The 18,820-nt window shown below is 49.7% G+C and overlaps 1 protein-coding gene across 1 annotated transcript; it reads right to left on the reverse strand.

The window, feature by feature from the left end:
• Window positions 1–316: 316 nt before the first annotated feature.
• Window positions 317–16,218, reverse strand: GLTP (glycolipid transfer protein). The gene is given in 6 exon segments (XM_050924285.1): window positions 317–1,320; window positions 2,248–2,398; window positions 3,494–3,627; window positions 4,437–4,498; window positions 16,055–16,115; window positions 16,117–16,218. Coding segments are annotated over 6 exon segments (633 nt in total). The 5' UTR covers window positions 16,159–16,218; the 3' UTR covers window positions 317–1,137.
• Between the last annotated feature and the right edge of the window lie 2,602 nt (window positions 16,219–18,820).

Raw genomic sequence — 18,820 nt, forward strand, 5'->3', positions numbered from 1 at the left:
AACAGGACAGCCAAATAGAAGTTTTTATATTTGCTATTGGAAAGTGAGCTGAACTAAAGCTGGATCAGGCTAAACAGCAAATAGCATTATCTCCTGGTGAGCTACAAGGAGTCTGGCTCTGAAATAGGCTTGTAGGTAATTTAGTGACTAGAATGATCTAACTGCAGATCTAGGACTCTAGATGTTTGCAGAGTGAAGCATGATCAAACAGATGCTCCATGTAAAAATTAAGAGAACAGATGAGGTGAGGAGACTGGCACCCAAGGAGAAGGAATTTCTCTAGTCAGAGGACATCAAAAGAATTTCAAAACAGATGTTTCATTTTTAGCATTTATTTGCAGTTCTCTTCCCTCCCTCCCGCATTGTCCTAAGGTAAGGCTCAGTTGTGTCACAAACCACTACTAAGGCAACTTGTGTCTCTGGAGAGAAATTTAGAAAGATACACATAGAAGTTACAAGTGGTTTAACTTGGAGTAATGGTCCCTGAAGAAATAGTTAGGCAGAAGAAACCATTCCCACACTGGAGGAAACTCAGAATCCTACAAAATATCAATGTGACCAGGGGGGGGAGAGAAGAGGAGGAAGAGAAATCACTGAAGGTTTATTTTCTTGCAAATTTCTGGCATTATTTTGGAAGCTTCTCAGTCACAGTGTCATCAAGCTGTTTAACCACATTAACCCCCCCCCACACACACACACAGGCCATCATAGTAACTGCTGCAGTGGGAGTACAAACTCCTCCTCATCTCTAAGGATACCGGCAATCCAAATTATACACCAATATCTTCCCTGGATCACACTTCTCTAAAAAAGTGAGGTAAAGCCAGAAAATAGCAGCAGCTTAGCATTGTCGTCAGTTACACCTCATTCCCCCAGACAGGCTTTAAAGAGTAGAAAGTTTCATTGCTCCCCAGTTGGTAAACAGGTGTTTGGAGTTCCATGAAGATTTGAGATACAATCATTTTAGTGCTCTGTTTCTATAGAAAACTATTTAAAAACCAGGCTGTTCCCTGCATATCCAGGCCAGGACTCTGTCACTTGATGACCAGGAGCAGCCCCAGTGCTCAGTGATTTAGGGTTCCCACTTCGGCATGAAGGTGGTGTGTACTTTATACTCGCTAGAGTCCTGTGCAAATGTTAAGCTTTGTAGTTCAGTTCTGCATTCATTTTTGTGTACATATCATAAATGGCATCCAGCACAGGAGTGGCTTTTGCTAGGAACTGATGGATCTTTTCTATAGTCTCCTCCTCATTCACTTCTTTTCCTTTCTCAAGAGCCTTCAGTAAATCCGACTTGTATGGAAGAGCATAGACAGATCCCTAAGAGAGGGGGAGAGAACTTGTAGTCAAGCAGAGGCAGGCAGGACATCTGGTGCACTTCAGAGTTCACACTGGTTTTGTGCAAATGGATGATAAAATGAGCCCCTCTTGGCTGTACGCATCCTAGAAGGTGCATGAACTCAGCACCTCAAAGCAGCAGGCCCACAAGGCTTAAAGCCAAATGGTGGCAGGAAACTTAAGTTTTGCACCTAAGTTGCCTAATTGAGGAAACTCTCAATATAGAAGATTAAATCAGCACTACCATCCCTTGGCCCCCCTGCCGAGATACCTCCCCCCACAGCTCACCATTGTTCGTTTTGCCTACCACAAACTCCCACTGCCTTGCCCAGGCTCCCATTAGCCCCCAAGCAGAACACTCCCGGCTCTGCACCAAAGTATCTAAGTGAGTTCTTACAAGTGCAGCCGAGACCAACAATCTGCCACACAAGTTGCTGTGACAAGCATCTACAGCAGCAAACGTCTACAGTAATCCCACTGGCTACTCAGAATTTAGCATCAGCTTGGGTTCAGGGATACTGCCCAGAGCCCACAAGTCCCCTGTGGGGGTCCCAGGCATAGCCCCAACTGGCCAGGATTTCCAGGAGTGACTAGTGGGAGGCCCAGGGGCTGGGTTTTCAGCAGGTAGGAGCTCTGCACTCTGACAAGTAGCGTTGTTTTATGGTGTGTAGATGATTTTCCAAAGTGTCTCAGGATTTGGGAGTCCCTGTCCCCTCCCAGCCAAGCCTAGGAGAAGAAGCCGATCAGAGCCCAATCCTGCACTCCTTATGCAGGAGAGACTAAAGGCATTTATAGAGCGAGCCTCCAGGTACCAGCTCCCAGCTGTCTTCCCCATGAAGCACAGCTCCAGGGGCTACGGCCGCCCGGGCAGTCGGGCGTCTCTCCCCTGGTCCCTTTGGAGGCACTCACTGAAAAGAGCTTCTGCAGCATCCAGCCGTGATATTTCTTCAGAGCTATTTCATAGGCCTTCAGTGCATTGACTCGGATGAGGTTCGGGTTTTCCTCATCCCTCTCGCCATCTGAAAGGCTCTGCAGGAGAACTTGAATGAACTTCAGGCCCCTGAGTGAACAAGGAGAGCACAGAACAGCTGTGAGAGGTTTGCACTAGACACACAACTGTCCATCAGGCATTTCACAGTTCAAACTATTACCTGTCAGCCCAAGTTATGAGAGGAGAAGCAGCATCTGCCAGCTTGGCAACTCCCTGCAAGTGTCACCCACAGTACCAGTCTCAAAATGCCTCCCCAAGGGAAGTTAACAGGCTGTGGCTGCTGCAGGATTCTGAATTTCTTGCACCAGGGTTTTCACATGGCCCTCTCCAGAATTTACCATTCTGGTCACGTATGCACCAGGGAGCCCACGTGGTCTAGGCCAAACTCTTTTGCGCTTCCCCTCCCCCACACACACACCATTAAAAACTCCAGGGCCCAGTGGGGGGAGGGGAGGGTGGGGTGGAAGAGAGAAGAGAGAGGGCAAGTTCAGGGCTCCTAGCTTCAACCACTGAGTTGGGGGCATCAAGGGGGGAGGGAGGGTGCGCTAGGGCTTCAGCCCTGTGGCTTTGCTCCTGCCCTGCTGGGGCACAAGGCTTTAGCCTGCAATGGGTGCTGGGGTTAAGGGCTCCAGGATTCAGCCCTCTGGCTCTGCTGGGGCTTTAGCCCTGCTGGAAACGCAAAGGCTCAGGACTCCCATTTTCAGCCTGGTGCAGGCACAGGGACACCAGTGTTCAGCCCTGCTGATGGCTTCAGCCACTGAGTGTGTGGGGGGTACACGCCTCGAGGCTTGGAGCTCCAGATTTCAAGCACTGGGTGGAGGGGGATGGGGTGCTTGGGACTCTGATCCCAACTTCAGCCCTGTGCCTTTGGTTTCACCCTTGTGGGGAGGGTCAGCTCCACTGGGGCTCTGAGCTTCAGCTTAAGGTCCTGCAGCCCCCTGGCTGAGAACCACTGTGCTAGAACAGACTTTACATAGGGAAGACAGCAGCACTGTTTTACCAGGTGACAGACACTGGATGGGGACAAATTAATAGCAATGGAGTATTAACTAGGCCAGAACCAAGAGCAACTCGCTCTCTGTAGTGGAATCAGCATTTGGCATGCAAGTCTAGAGGGAGATTTACAACCACAAGTGTGCAACAGCCACAGAATCCACACTTCACCTTTTTAGCCACATTAGTGCCAGTGTTGCACCAGTTTTTGGCCATGCTGGTCCATACAGTTCCTTCTCCACTTCCAAAATGTTCTTTAGCGTTTTGAACTTGGTAGGATTTGATTCATAAACCGCTCGGATTTTCTGAAATTGACCAAAGGAAATAATTCAGAGTTTTGCCTGAAAACAGCCTACAGCCTTAGAAACGAGCATACAGCAGTTAAAATGCAGTGTTATGCACTCCCATTACAGGCAGCTTAGCAATGTACAGCAACACTGCAGGAGGAGGAGGGCGGAAAATGGTTTAAGTATTTATCTGAATTCAGGGTGTTTAAACATCAGTAGATAGCACCACAGCCGCATAAACGGGGAAGTCAGTGATGAACTAGCCAAAGAGCATTTTTGCTGGAAACCCAAGTCCACAGAACTGCAAGCGCCTTGAGGAAGAGACTCCCGTTTTATGACTGCAATGTAACTAAGAATATTCAAGGCTTGCTGGAGACGTTGGGCTGGTGCTCTCACGCCAGCTTTGTTCCTCGTATTCATTGCTATAGGCACTGTGGGGGATTTCAAGCAAAGCAACTAACTGAAGAGGCCAGTCAATACAGAGCTAAATCCGGTGAAAGAACTAATAGCAAGTGTCAAACCTGAACCTATACAGAGTTCTTGGCGGGGGGAGGGGAAGGTGGTCAGAAGTAAGAAGCAACCCTGGACTGAACACTCCTCTGCTTGAAGCTGTGCTAAGATACCCAGTGTCACCCTCTTTGCCATCTCCAATTCACAGCTTTCCATTTTGATAACAGCTTCACATGGGAGAAAATCATATTCAAATCTCCCCAGCACAGCACAATTATTAGTGATTGTAGCCTTTAGTGTTGGAGTTCGGTGATGTAGCACAAGTAACCCCAGAATACAAGTTTTGAAGAATCAGATCTCAGGAATCCCCTTCCTACCTTGATATTTCCAGCTAGATCTGCTTTGACTGGCGAATACACTATTGGCGTCCCAAGGCAATCTAGAAAAAATAATGAGGGTGTGTGTCAGGAAGGCCAACAGAAACAGCCAATCTATGTCACAGAACAGATCCCTGAATCAGGACATACAACCAAATACCTCTGAAAGAGGTAAAAGGCAACAGATCCAGAACAGATCACAGATACAAACAAGCCAGGGTGAAAAGCATGAGGTATTTACAAACAGCTGAGCTACAAAGGGTGTCCAGTGGATAAATAACCACACACACTTGGGGCAAAACTCACAAGCAGTCCTACTGCTTCTATCTTCACAGCACTTCAGGGACAAGCCAATTCAGCTTCAGCTCCTACCAGTGGTACCACCAATTTACTGGGGCAGGAAGTGAGTCCTGCTTAAGGTCTAAATGCTCTCAAGGCAGTCAGCTGGGTCTTGCTGTAACACCATGTCACTTTAGATCCCCCAGTTTCATCTTCACTGTGTCACTTGTCAGCTGTTTAGTGCTTACACACGTCCCAGTTTGAACTCTTTCCTTTGTCGAGGAATCTGACTTCCCAGCCCCGGCTCTATGGCCTTGTCCTCACTGCTCAAGAGGAAGAATGTTTGCATGAGCTGTCTGGAGGGAAGACCACAGGGGAAAAGCAGTTCTGTTTTACCATGGAGGTCAACCCCAGGTGAGGGTCTCGCACTGGCCACGCCCAGTGCCATGTCTTCATTGTGCTCTTCCCTTGGGACAACTCACACACTAGTTACTCTGAGGTAAGATGCACCAGTTTCAGTTCTTAGCAATAATCTGTGGATTCTGATTACTTCCTCCCTGCCATTGTTGTGCACCTTATTTTTAATCAAGGCTGGTTAACTGAAGGGCAGCGCCACCGACTGTTAGCTCAGTTAGTGTGTAACATTTCCCTGACCCCTGAACAATCCTTCAGAGAAATCCCAGACCCTATTTGCATAGGGCTGGCAATGATATTTAGATCCAGCAGAGATGCCAAGGGACACAGACCCTTGGTCTCCAGATTACAGGCCTGAACTTGGATTGGGTTGAAATGGACCAGGAGTCAGGGGTCTCCCTTGGACAAACACACAAGGCAGAGAAACCCAGCTCCACGGTCAGCCTCTTCCCAGCAGTGTAGGAGGCACCAGAGGCTGAACGATCCCACTCACCTTTCCCAGTGCTCCTGCCAGGCTGGGGCAGAACCACACTAACAATGGGGAAGAGGGAATGATGAGACCAAGGCAGAGCCAGGTCAGTTTCATGGCTGCCCATGATGCACCTGCACTTCATCACCAAATTCACTTTATCGAAGGCTGAAGCTTTAATTTCTTGTGCTTTAGCCAGATCCCCAGAGTTATACACAGAGACGGGGAAGGGCCCTGGCACACTTGCACTGCTGGCTCTCGAGAACATCTCCCCTAAAGCAAAGAGTTACTCCAGAGGACAGCAGAGCACCAGAGGCAGAGCCCTCAGGCAGAGAGAGCCCTGTGGGCAGGTATCACAAGCACTTGGGAACCATTTTCATGCCATCTCACTACTTTACCCAACTTGAAGGGGGTTTAGGTTACTGTACTGTGACTTATGGAGCTTGAACGAAGTGTTTCAGTAAAATCAGTGCATCCAATTAAAAGCTATAGCAAGTCATTTAGAGAGGCTGGTAATCAAGGCAGCCATTATACTGCTTTATACTCTGCTTTAGTGGAGGGACTTTTGTAGTGTAATTCTCCCACAATAGCAGACATTGTCAGGAGCACAACCACTGAGGCAGCTACTGGAACAGAATATTGCTATTGTCTGATGGACATTTAACTTAGCAACAGTTTCTACCCGTGCAATGAGAGATGCACATCCTGACATCAGGACATGGAAAGGCAGCAGAATCACTCTGGGTTTGCCACTGAGGAGCATCAACCCAGGAAATGCAACTGGGGCAATGCATGCAATATCCCCACCACCACTGCCCCTAGTGGCTAGGGCTCCTTGATACAGTGTAATCCCCACTGGCAGTGCACTGTGGGCACCACACTCTCCACTGGGATTTTTCTGCATGGGGCCAGCCAGTCTGCTTAGAAAAAAGTTGCTGCTGTACATCTCATGATGCCCCTGCCCTTCCCCCATGGATGGAAACACCTAACAGGCTATGGAAATCCTGTTAGCCAGCAGCCTGGGACCGCCAGGCCTATCTACACTAGACAAGTCAACTGGTTCATTATTTCCATGGGACAAGCTCCCGAGCTCCCCTTTTCCCAACACACTGATGGGAGACGAGTCTGACCTAGGACATACATTACTGCAGCACCTAGAGGCCCCAGTCCTCTCCTTTTCAGCCAGTGCAGTGATGGACATGAGCACAGCCTTGGCCATGCTACATTTGAGCTGGATGCCAGACTCCCAAAGGAGATGGCAGCCAGGGCAAGGTGATGGGTCAGGAGCAGAGGCAGATTCTGAGCCTTCAGCATCAGGAGGATGGTTGAGGCTGTGCAAGTGAGCTCACCCAGAGAGAACAGAGGGACAAGATGGAGAGCAGAACAGGGTCTCCTCCAGGAACAGCCAGACAGGGAGAACCAGGAGGAAGTCAGGAAAGCAGAGGGGGGCACAGGATGCCAGAAGGAACCTGGGCCTGGCAGGACCCAAAGCAGCAGTGATGTCCACAGGGATGGGCTGAGAAGGAATGCCGGTCTCCGTGCCACTGAACGGCAAAGATAGTGGGTTAGGTGGGCAAAGCACTGTTTGCCAAACCCCTTCTCTGGCTCCCCACAGCCCATTCTACTTTGGGAAAAGGGCCCAGGGCTGTCCAGAAAGGAGCTGCAGTGAGATCCCAATCAACCAAAGCAGCAGCCATCCTGGGGGACACAGCTTTCCAACATCCTGACAGTGCTCACAAGCTGCTTCTCTTTCTTCCCACAATTAACTTAAGACTTTAAATATACACACACAGACCTCCCCCATCCCTCCATATGCAAGCTTTCAACATCTGATTATACAGATCATCATCAATTTGCATTACCATTTACAATTGATTTATAAAAATCCAACTAGTTTTAAATCTTATTCTGCCTAATTCTACGTACAGAGAAACTGAAGGGAAACACATTAGAACAAGATGAACAGAAGCAAAATTCAGAGGTTGGGCAAGGAGCGGGGTATGCATTTAATAGGATCATTCAGATCCTCCTAGGAAAGCATCCTCTATCTATCTGAGACTCTTATGGTATACAATTCTTTCTGTGGCAGCCTAGCTTATGTTGTCTATGCGCCAATCACTGACTGCCTTCTGGATTTCTGTTTTTGTAGCACTACTTTTTTAGCAATTAGTGCTCTGCTGAGCCAAAGGTTCAGATTTATTCAGCTTCTAATGAAGATACATTAGGTTTAAAACTACATGGTTAGCTTGTAACAGCTTTTTTCCTATCAAATAAAGCTAACTCAGCAATTAAGTCCTGCCCAAAACATGTGGGTGTAGAGGAGCATTCCCAGAGCATAAGGTCACAAGCTGCTTCTTGCTCCCATAAGATCTTATTGCAGCAGCCTGTCCAAGGATACGTTTAGCACAAACCCTGTCCTGTGAACACAACTGCTCTGCCTTTCACATTCCTGTTTTACCAGTTTTAGCTCAGTTACTCAGATCGAGTCCTTCTGTGTTGCATTGCCCCAGAACGCAGCATATTGACTCTTGCTAGCTGCCTCACCCTAGCAACTTTTATACCCTTTACAATGAGGTGCCACCTTCCTATTTCATCCCAGGAAGAAATCCTGGGGAAGTTGGTGATAAAGCTGAGGATGAAATGGATAATCAGCCCCTCTTTTCTGTTTGCGCTATACCAGACACTTGATTTTCTCAGTTTAACAGCAGAATATCCACTGTGTTGAAATATCCCAACGCTTAATAAAAATCAGGCTTTTAGGGCATGTCCACACACGAGTTAGTCTAGAACAGATATCGCATGCTAAATCCACACCCTACTTTGATCTGAATTAACTTTCAAGTGTAAACAAGCCTTTAAATTACACTGCAGATGTATCAGTGGTTACATAAGACCATCATTATAGGTATTTGTGAAGGAGGCGGCTGCTATGGCTTCACTGTGGTGTGTTTATAACACAAGTTACTCTGGATACTGCTCCCCAACACAACTGTCTGCACTAGGGGAGTTGGGAGCTCAGTAAGGTCGGTGTGATAAAACCAGACTTCTGAACAGATGTTTTGAGACAAGCCTCTATTGCCAGGGTCACCAGGCTGCCCTGTGCTGTGTTTGAGGGTTGCTGGTGAGAGACAGACTGCTCCTCTCACACAGCAAAGCTGAGCTGTGTTTTTGAAGGGCTGGCTCAAGGAAAGGAATCCTGGGAAATGGAGAAGGTTCTTGGAGTGACAATACATGCACATCACTTCAGGCTGACATCTGGTCTATCAAGCTGCCTTCCCACAATAGCATCTTAAAGTCCTCCCCCAGCCTGATTTGAAACAATGCCATAAGAACTCAACCAACCGCTAATGCGGTGGAGAGAGGGAAGCCACGAAGTACTATAAAGGTCATTGCCCAGAAGACCAAGCTTCCAGTGCCCTGGCAGTGAGGGGGGCCAGGACAAGGACAGCAATCTTGTGGTTAAAGCACTGGACTCCAATCTGGGGTCTACCCCTGATCTTCCAGGTGACTTTGTTAAATCATGATTTTGTGTTGTTGTTCAGCTCCCTCTCTGATGTGGTTTGGCTGGCCCAGGTGGCTCTTACTGTGACCAGTTTGACTCAAGGGAATTTGAACAGTTTTTCAACTCAGTCGTTTAGCCAGTTGGATGGGGTCTTTGCCAATTAACCTACTGCATGAGTTGTCCAGTGATGCAATCCAACCAGTCACTGGATTACGACAGGAGCTAGTCAGGCAGACCACACATGGGATGATCCCTTTGTAGGATGCTTTGGTTCTCACCCATGAGCACGCCCCACAGGCCAATAGCAATGATGGGCATGTCAGGTAAGACCTTGCTTGGTACTCTGGGGAAGTTAAGGCATCATATTTCAAACAGTCTGCTGGGATGTAGCTAGGGGCCTGGTAAAGAGTGACATTTTTGTTCAACATATCTGTTGCTCCCCATGTGAATTCAGAGTCAATGTTTTTATTCGAAGTTTGTTTTTTACCCTAGATAGCTACCGGCAAACAGTGCTAGACTAACCAAACTGTGAACTTGGCTCCAGTCACAAAGCCAAATCCTGCCTTCACTCATCTGTCATAGGTAACATTTGTGGGGCTGCCTGAAAACAACTTTTCTTGTACTCTGAGAAATCTGATCGTCACTGAGACAAGCATGGAACCTCTGCTGCCCTTTTTACACTGCTGCTTGGTGACACAGACTTGCCCTTCACACAGACTGTTTCAGACCCTCCCCGCACCAAGCTGGAGTAGGTTTTGTGCAATCACAGATTCCAGGGCTGCAGGTGTAAAACAACTCCACACTGGAAAGATTCTCTCCCGCTCCTCCCCTCTGGAGGGCTGCTGACTTTACTACTGACCAGAGGTTCTCATGCTCAGTGAGCATCCCTACCCATCTCTGGGCAAGGGGTTCAGCAGAGCCGGGGAGCTCAGGAGGGGCTTCTGTTTGGTGTTTTAGACAGATGGCATCAGTAACTCTTCAGCATTATTGTAAATGGTGACAAATCCTACTGGGCCTTAACTGCCTCCATTGACTCCAGGAAGCTGACAGATGCGGAACGAGGTCAGAGCAGCATCTCACTGAAGTAGCCCTGATGTTCTTCCAACAGCTTTACCTAATCCACTGGCATCCAACTGCCAGGAGGAGCTCAGCATGTTACAATGCAGCAAGACAGGAGAGGCCTACAATGGAACACAGCATGACCAGGTGGACTGAACACAGTACTAGGAGCCAGCAATGCCCAGGCACAAATCCTGGCTCTAGTACCCACTCGATGTAGACCACAGACAAGTCACTAAATTATACACATTTAAAAGGCACCCCTATCACCAGAGCAGCTGAGTTCCACTTAATTTATGTTCCACATCTCAACCTGATCTGTCAAAAGACAATCCCCACCTCACTCAGAAAGATGCTGCCAGGACACTTACCTCCCCACAGCACTGCAGAAAGGTTAATGCTCTTACTTGTGCTGCTGTTACATTCATTTTCCAAGCCATTAAAGAAGAGAGTTGTTCCACCCCTCCTATCCAGTAAAGTCAGTCACCGCTTACCTAAGTCATGCTTATGCTGCAAAATCAGGCAAAAGTAAATATTGGGTTGGAGGGATGAATTCATGTTACATACAGAGTGCAACACACCTTAGGGATTTTTCCTTCTTGATCGGAACAGCAATAGAAACATCTAATAACCACTGCAGCTCACACAAACAGTCACAACTCAGACCTCCCATTGTTTTGAGTGTGGGCTCAGGATCTTCCTTCTTACTCTAGATTCCCTTTGCTGACAAGTATTGGTAGCCTTCCAAAGACAGTCACTGTTAACACATTGCACTGCTGAAGTTTATATAGATCACACCCCAAATGACTGAAGGACAGATGCCTCCTTATTCACTTGGATATCATAGAACAAGAGAAAGCAAAGCATCACTACACCCTGCCTATAAACAGGGCAGGATTGGTGGCAAGATTCAGTTACACTCAATTATGAAGCATGCTACTTATCTGAGAAGTGGGCTGATTTCTAATATACTGCATTCCACTTAACTGAGTAATTCGCAGGAGATAACACCAAGAGGAACATACCTAATTCTTTTGGCTGTCAAGCATTTATATTAAAACCTGGTTTAGTTTACTGGGACAAGTCAAACCCACATGCTCAGGGAAACTGGTGCTTTCCCAGGAAAACTGCCTTCGGAACAACTGCAGAATCTAAGCTTCCATTTTAAGCCCTGTGATTGTAACAATAACTCTGCAAATGCAGGCAGAAGGGAACTGATATAGTCCTACAGCTCCAAGGCCTCTGCCAAACTACAACAGGGTGAAAATTGAACTATTCCTCGTCAGTTTTACTGCTGCTAGCCAGAACTCTGGGCAGCAATGAAACTACAGAATCAAGTCAGCTTCCCCACTGTTGCTCAGTGTCCCCCAAATGACAGATCTTGACCCACTGGGGGTCACAGGAAAGGTGTAGGTGGGTTGCCTGTCACTCCTCACCCCATGCATGCTGAGGAAGCATACTCCTCCTCTCCCCTGCTGCACTCACTGCTGCTGGGCCAGGGGCAGCAGGGTGGGAAGTGGGATCCAGGCAGCAGCAGCAGCACAGGAAGCAGCTGGAGCCAGCAAGCTGACAGCCAGCAGCCTGAGAGAGAGGAACTGGCTGGGTGAGGAAGAGCAAGGGAAGGCTAGGGGGAGCCAAGCAGGAGGCTTGGGGGTAGGGAGGGGAGAGCAGGGCTCTGGAGGCTTGAGAAGAGGAGGAGCAGGGGAAGACAAACACACAGTTGGTGAGTCACCTCAGTAAAAACTTTGGCAACCACTGTAACAGCTGAGGCAGGCACTGGAGATCTCCTCAGGTTTTGATCTGCCTTCCCAATGAAGGAGAGACAGGCAGAGTTGCAGACCCCTCTCCACTGCCAAAGCCAGGTGCTCGGGGGGAAGGTCAACACTTCATTGGAATCCTAACATCCTCCTCTTTGCAAGCAACCTGAGAAAACAGGGGGCACAGAAATTGGCTTCGCACCTGGTCAGTATCTTTGGCTAGTAGGTTTATTCATCTGGCTTTTAGGTGTGGGGTACAATTGCCAAACATTGTGAGTGCCTAGGTGGGAAGGAGGGAAAGCTTTACAGAAAGTACAGTAGTGAGAAATGTTGTGGGCTGAAAACTCAGTTTAGGGAGACAGACATGGTGCAGACAGAGATGAAAGGATGAGGAAACAGTCGGACCATGCAGGAAAAGGTGCCCCATGACCCATTATAGGACATTACAGGGAAGCAGAGTTCACCTCTGCGTGCGGTGAAAGAGCAAATCTTTAGAAGGCAGATGTACCCAAGGTATGAAGGTTAACTGCCATCACTGCTTGAGGATCAACTGATCAGAGGAGGCATCTACCAGGAATCCATGGAAGTTAGAATCCACCCTACCCAAACCTTACATGAATTCTTGATTAGGCATTCACCACAGTCCTAAAGCTTAGGCAGGGCTTTAGGGCCCTGGCAATAAACATCAAGCCTGTTCTTCTGCTTTAGCTGCAACCCTCTCCTGTAGATGTTAAGAGTGGGGGGTTTTACTTTAAACATCCCTGCTTAGTTAACCCTGCAGGCTGCTCAGCTGAGTGCTGACTTTCCAGCCAAGTCTAAGAACTGTCCCCTTTCCCATCAGAACTGGGATGCAGATTTCATCCCTGAAAGGGAAACAATTCTTATATCTCAGCCACTGAACAAAACTGATCCAGTAACTGCAAAGAGAATGCAATTGTTAGTAGGCAACTCAGCCCCATCCCCAGGTCTCTCATGCAACAGAATGTCTGTCTCAGGAAACAGGACATTTCAGGTAGATTTTTTCAAAATCTGTGTAACAGGCCAGAGAATCACCCATAAATTCTGCATCAGCCTTGTGGCCTCCTTGTCAACTCCCCTGGGGTGAGCAAGTAAACAATATATTGTCCCATCAATACACTAGATGCCAGGCAAGCAGATTTTATGCCTGGGGAGCTCGTTTTCTAGAACATGATTTAGACTGCCAATTCCTTGGGGACTGGGCAACAGTCTCCCATTTAAATCCATGACCGGGGGTGCTGTCAACTCCAGCTGAGGCAGAATAACTGATGCGGTTTTCCCCAAGCACCATCGGGATATTTAATGCAAGGGTACGGGGGCCTGTTCTTGTGGTTGGACTGTCTCCATTTAGAAGGAGTCTGAAGGAGCAGGGAAAGAAGGAATATCACCCCTCAAAATCCCCCTTTCCTTGAGCTGGGCACTGAAATTATGGGAGGCTGCTGCTTCACTGATGCCCTTTCCCAGGGCCAGGCAAACACTCACTTGTCCTGGTGGCTCTTCCAGATACATTCTGGACATCTCACCTGGGCACCGTGTTTCCCTACAAAGCCCTTGTTGACTCACACTATGTATCCTTAAATGCTGCCTTCAGACCCCTTCACCTTACTCCAATGCAACTCATTCAGCTGAATTGTAAAGGGGGAGACTGCTGTTTAACAGTCACCTCAGCCACCTCCTGATCTCCCAGATCTTACTGTATAAGTGCTGGAAAAGTTTGTCGTCATTATCCAAGTCCAAGATTAGAGAGAATCACCACTTTATACCTGCTTGTGCCCCTTCTCTTAGGACATTGTAACATAACCACAAGCCAAGTCTCCCAGGCTTTTGAAAACCAAACAGTCCTGCCCCTGCCCCTTCTCTTTTTTAAGATCACAGCTGTGCTGGGTTTGAGGCCAGAACAAACAAGCAGTGCTTTAAACCCCAGAAAGTTAAAGCTCCTAACAGAAACGCTGGCAGACCCAGGTTGGATATGAGGAAAAACTTTTTCACTAGGAGGCTGGTGAAGCACTGGAATGGGTTACCTAGGGAGGTGGTGGAATCTCCATCCTTAGAGGTTTAAGATCAGGCTTGACAAAGCCCTGGCTGGAATGATTTAGTTGGGAATTGGTCCTGCTTTGAGCAGAGGGTTGGACTAGATGCCTCCTGAGGTCCCTTCCAACTCTGATATTCTATAAACACAGGGCTCATAGTGAGATTCATGTACAAACAGATCACATCCTCTCCACACACTTTAAGTGTTGACCTTGTTTAGGTGCATTTGGCTGATGTAACCATGTCTTATGAAAGTCCCACATACCATTACAGAGCTGTGTACATTAACACAGAACCCCACACGTAGGAGAGAAAGCCTTCTCTGAAGGGTTGTGCTATATAGCTTAAGTCAGGAAAGCAGTTTAGGTAACATTAAGGGTGTGCCAAGCTTCTCTATTTTCTGAAGTCCCCCTCTCCAGCCCAGAAAGTTACCAACTCATTCACAGCCATACCGTATGCAGGTACAGAGACGACATGTAGCCTAGGCCTTAGCATATTACATGTTTAAGGTGTTAACATTCTGACAAATTTCTCACATTCTTGTAGCTCCTTCCTGCACAGGAATAAGCTATCCTGGTACAAGCAGCTTTATACCAATAAGTGATCCACCCTAGGCACTGTACATCTTTAACTGCAGTACAGCCATCGAAGAGCTCATCTATACACAAGCTGTACTGTATTAATTACACTGTTTCCCTAATACAGCTTTCCTTCCTACATTTAAAAAAATCAGCACATGAAACACTAGCCATTGTACTGACAAAGTGCTAGAAATGCCTTAACTCTCTATTAGCAAGCCAGCTGAACCCACCCCCACCCACACAGAGCCTTTCCAACAAACTCCCACCAGTGATGCTAACCCTCACACCTCTCTGGACACAGCTGCTGAGGATCTGGTACAAGGTCTCCTGACTCTCTCAGCTCCAGGTGATAAGCACAGTGTGCCAGTCAATACAGTCTGCCCTCTGCCTAACTGAGTGCATCCGAGACAGCCTGGAGCATCCTGACACTACCTGAAACAGAAAATTGAGCACTGTTGAGGTGGCTGGGTACATGAGGGCACAGCGAGACAGTGACTTGCAGGGCACAGGGAAGGATCCCTGAGCTAGCAAACAGCTGCTGTGAGAAAATGGCTCAGACTTGACAGATATCCTGGGCACACGCGCCCTATCAGCTACCCACAGACAGACCCTTGGACTCAGCTCAAAAGCAGCACAGCGGCTGTGCTTGACATGTCTCTCTCTCAGGCTGGGCTGCCAGGGCTGAGCTAGGCACATCTCCTCCCTGGCCAGGACAGCAGTCCAAGCACACAAGGTATGTTAGGGGCCAGCCTGTCCACAGCACCCATCGGGCTGGAACAGGGTCTGTTCAGCTTCAGGCCTGGCAAGGAGCAAAGGGCTCCCCTTTGCCAGCACCCCACTGAGTGTCCCATGCCACTGCAGCACAGGGAGCTTAAAGCCAGCAGGCAGGGCACTGGGGTCTCCAGCAGGCAGAGGGGGAATGAGCCACATCCCATGGGGCTGAGCTGGCTCAGCTTGGTTCATCAGGTCCTCCCCTGCACCCACACCCCAGAGGGTGCTTCACCTGCCCCAGTCAGCCCAGGCCACTTCCCCTGCCCAGACCCACACCTCATGCCAGACCCCTCCCCACACCTCCCCAGGGCCACTCTACCCTCCCCAACCCCGCACCCAACTCCAGGGGGCAGACCCCACCCCCCAGGGGCAATTCCCCCTGCTCCGCCCCACCCCCCAGGGGCAGGCCCCCCCCGCCGGGTCGCTGCCCCAGCTGGCCCCCGGCCCCCGCCCCGCCCGCCCAGGGGCGCTGCCCCCCCCGGCCCCCGCCCCGCCCCCCCAGGGCGCTGCCCCCCCCGGCCCCCGCCCCGCCCCCCCAGGGGCGCTGCCCCCCCCGCCGGGTCACTGCCCCAGCTGGCCCCCGCCCCGCCCCGCCGGGCGCTGCCCCAGCTGGCCCCCGCCCCGCCCCCCCAGGGGCGCTGCCCCCCCCCGCCGGGTCACTGCCCCAGCTGGCCCCCGCCCCGCCCCGCCCCCCAGGGCGCTGCCCCAGCTGGCCCCCGCCCCGCCCCGCCCCTCACCGAAGAAGGGCGGCAGACGCGCCACGGCGTCCAGGAAGGGGCCGGTCTCGATCTGCCCGTCCCGCCGGCACCAGCCGGAACTCGTGCTCCAGCAGCAGCGCCATGGCTGGGGGCGGGGCCTGCCTACTCCGCCGGCCGGACCGGAGCCGCCGCCGCCAGGGCTCGCACTGAGCGCGCGGAGCCGAGCAGCCGGCAAGAGCCTCTTTAGGGCGGGGCCCAATTGCCGGCCTGACGGTCCCGACCAATCACCGGGCTACTTCCGCCCCAGTCCGCCCAATCACCGGGGCCTGCCCAGGCCCGCCCATTCCCCGTGCCCGAGCGCTCGGGCCCGCCCATTCCGGGCGTGAGCATGGGAGCCACGCCTCCTGCGCGCCCCGCGCGCCCCCTGAGGGTGACAGGCCGCGCGGCAGGCGCTGCGCATGGGCTAGCCACACCTGCCCCTCCCCCCCCACCCGGAGGCCTGGCCCAGGGGATGGGCCTGCAGTGTGCAGCCAGGGAAGGGATGTGTTACTGACCCCTCCCTAAAACACAGCAGCCTGGGTCACCCAATGACATCCATAGACAGCAGGGTTAAAACAAACAGGAGAAAGGACCTCTTCCTCCAAGCCACAGTTAACCTGTGGAACTCCTCGCCAGGGGATGTTGTGGAGCCCAAAATGATAATTGGGTGAAAAACCCAACAACAACTTGGTAGTTCATGACGGATAGGGCCATCAATTGCTATTAGCCAGGCTGGTCAGCGACACAACCCACTGCTTTGGGTGGCCCAAACCTCTGACTGCTGGGACTGAGTGACCGGGAACAGATCACTTGATAATTGCCCTGTTCTGTTCATTCCCTTGGAAGCATCTGCATTAGCCACCATCAGAAGGCACTGGATACAGGGCTAGAAGGACCATTGGTCTGACCCAATGTGGCCGTTCTTACAATAATTTGCCTGGTACTGGAGTTAGGTTTATCAGTCTGTAATTGCCAGGCTCACCTCTGGAACCTTCTTTTAAAATCTACATTATATCAGCTACCCTTCCCATCATCTGGTACAAAGGTTGATTTAAGTGGTTGGTTACATATACATACCACAGATAATGGTTCTGCAATTTCATATTTGAGTTCCTTCAGAACTCTTCCGTGAACACCAGAGCCGGTGCTAGGTATAAGGAGAGACAGCAATTGCTTAGGGCCTCAAGCAGCTCAAGGGGCCCCTTATTCATTTTTTAGTATAAGAATTTGTTTGTTTTAGTACGGGGGAGATTTTCTTGCTTAGGGTCCGCAATGGTGAACTCTAGTGAACACCATCTGGTCCTGGTGTCTTATTACTGTTTGATTGATCCATTTGTTCCCAATCCTCCTGAATGGATACTTCAATCTGGGACAGTTGCTCAGATTTGTCACCAAAAAAGAATGGCTCAGGTGTGGGAAATGCCCTCACATCCTCTGCAGTGAAGACAGATGCAAATAATTCATTTAGCTTGTGTGCAACAGCTTTGTCTTCTTTGCCTGCACCCCTTTAGCACCCCAATGGTTAAGTGACCTCACTGATTGTTTGGCAGGCTTCCTGCTTCTCCTGTACCTAAAAAACATTTTGCTGTTAGTTTTTGTGTCTTTTACTAGTTGCTCTTCAAATTCTTTTTTGGCCTGACTAATTATACTTTTCCACTTGACTTGCCAGAGTTTATGCTCCTCTCTGTTTTCCGGGGTAAGGTCCGACTTGCAGTTTTTAAAGAAAGTCTTTTTGTCTCAAACCACCTCTTTTACTTGTTTAGCCACAGTGGCATTTTTTGCTGTTTTTTTTTATTTGGGGTATACATATAGTTTGAGCCTCTATTATGATGTTTTAGTGCCAGTGCCCAGTGTGCCCCACCTTAGTGCCATCCACAGCTCCCAGTACGCCCTGCCATGCTAGTGCCAGACACAGCTCCTGGCGTGCACCACTATGGCACCAGTATGCTAGTGCCAACCAGAGCACCAGGCACATCCTCCTGTGCTAGTGGCAGCAGTGCCCAACACTCCCCAGCCAAGCAGCATCACAAAGCCCAGCACGCCCCACTGCACAGGTGCCCAATATGTCCCATGGAACATAAGAACGGTCATACTAGGTCAGACCAAAGGTCCGTCTAGCCCAGCATCCTGTCTTCCAACAATGGCCAATGCCAGATACCCCAAAGGGAATGAACAGAACAGGGAATCATCAAGTGATCCATCTCCTATTGCCCATTCCCAGCTTCTGTCAAAACAGAGGCTAGGAACACCAACCCTGCGCATCTTGGCTAATAGCCATTGAAGGAGGTAGCACTAGTGATGCATGATGTGCCCCATGGACCAAACTGATTCTTAGCATTATCCCCAGAAGGCAGCTTGCTAGCCAAGTCACCCTTTTGGAATTAATGCCATCCAGCACCCAAGGCCTACATGCCTGCTGGCCAAGCTGAGTTAATAGCAGCCAGCACCAAAGGCTTTCAAAGGTAGGTTTGCAGGCCAGAGCTGTAAAAACGGGGACTGATCCCTGTGTTCTGTGGAGGTTATCCTGACAATCTTTTATCTGTTTTCCCCTCCCAAAATGTATCTTTCAGTTGCTTTTAAATGCTGCATTATATGCCAAGAGTCCTGTGCGGGGTCATTAACCTGATCAGGATAACATCCCATTCTGGCCCAGGAGCAAAATATATTTCATTGCTTTCTTGGCTAAAGGTCAACCTGGCAGGGACAAATGTCTCTCCAGGCCTTTTTGTGCCAGGAACTACAGTGTGTCGCTTAAGACAGAATTTT

The sequence above is a fragment of the Gopherus flavomarginatus genome, chromosome 15 (genome assembly GCF_025201925.1).
Source record: "Gopherus flavomarginatus isolate rGopFla2 chromosome 15, rGopFla2.mat.asm, whole genome shotgun sequence".
NCBI lineage: Eukaryota > Metazoa > Chordata > Testudines > Testudinidae > Gopherus > Gopherus flavomarginatus.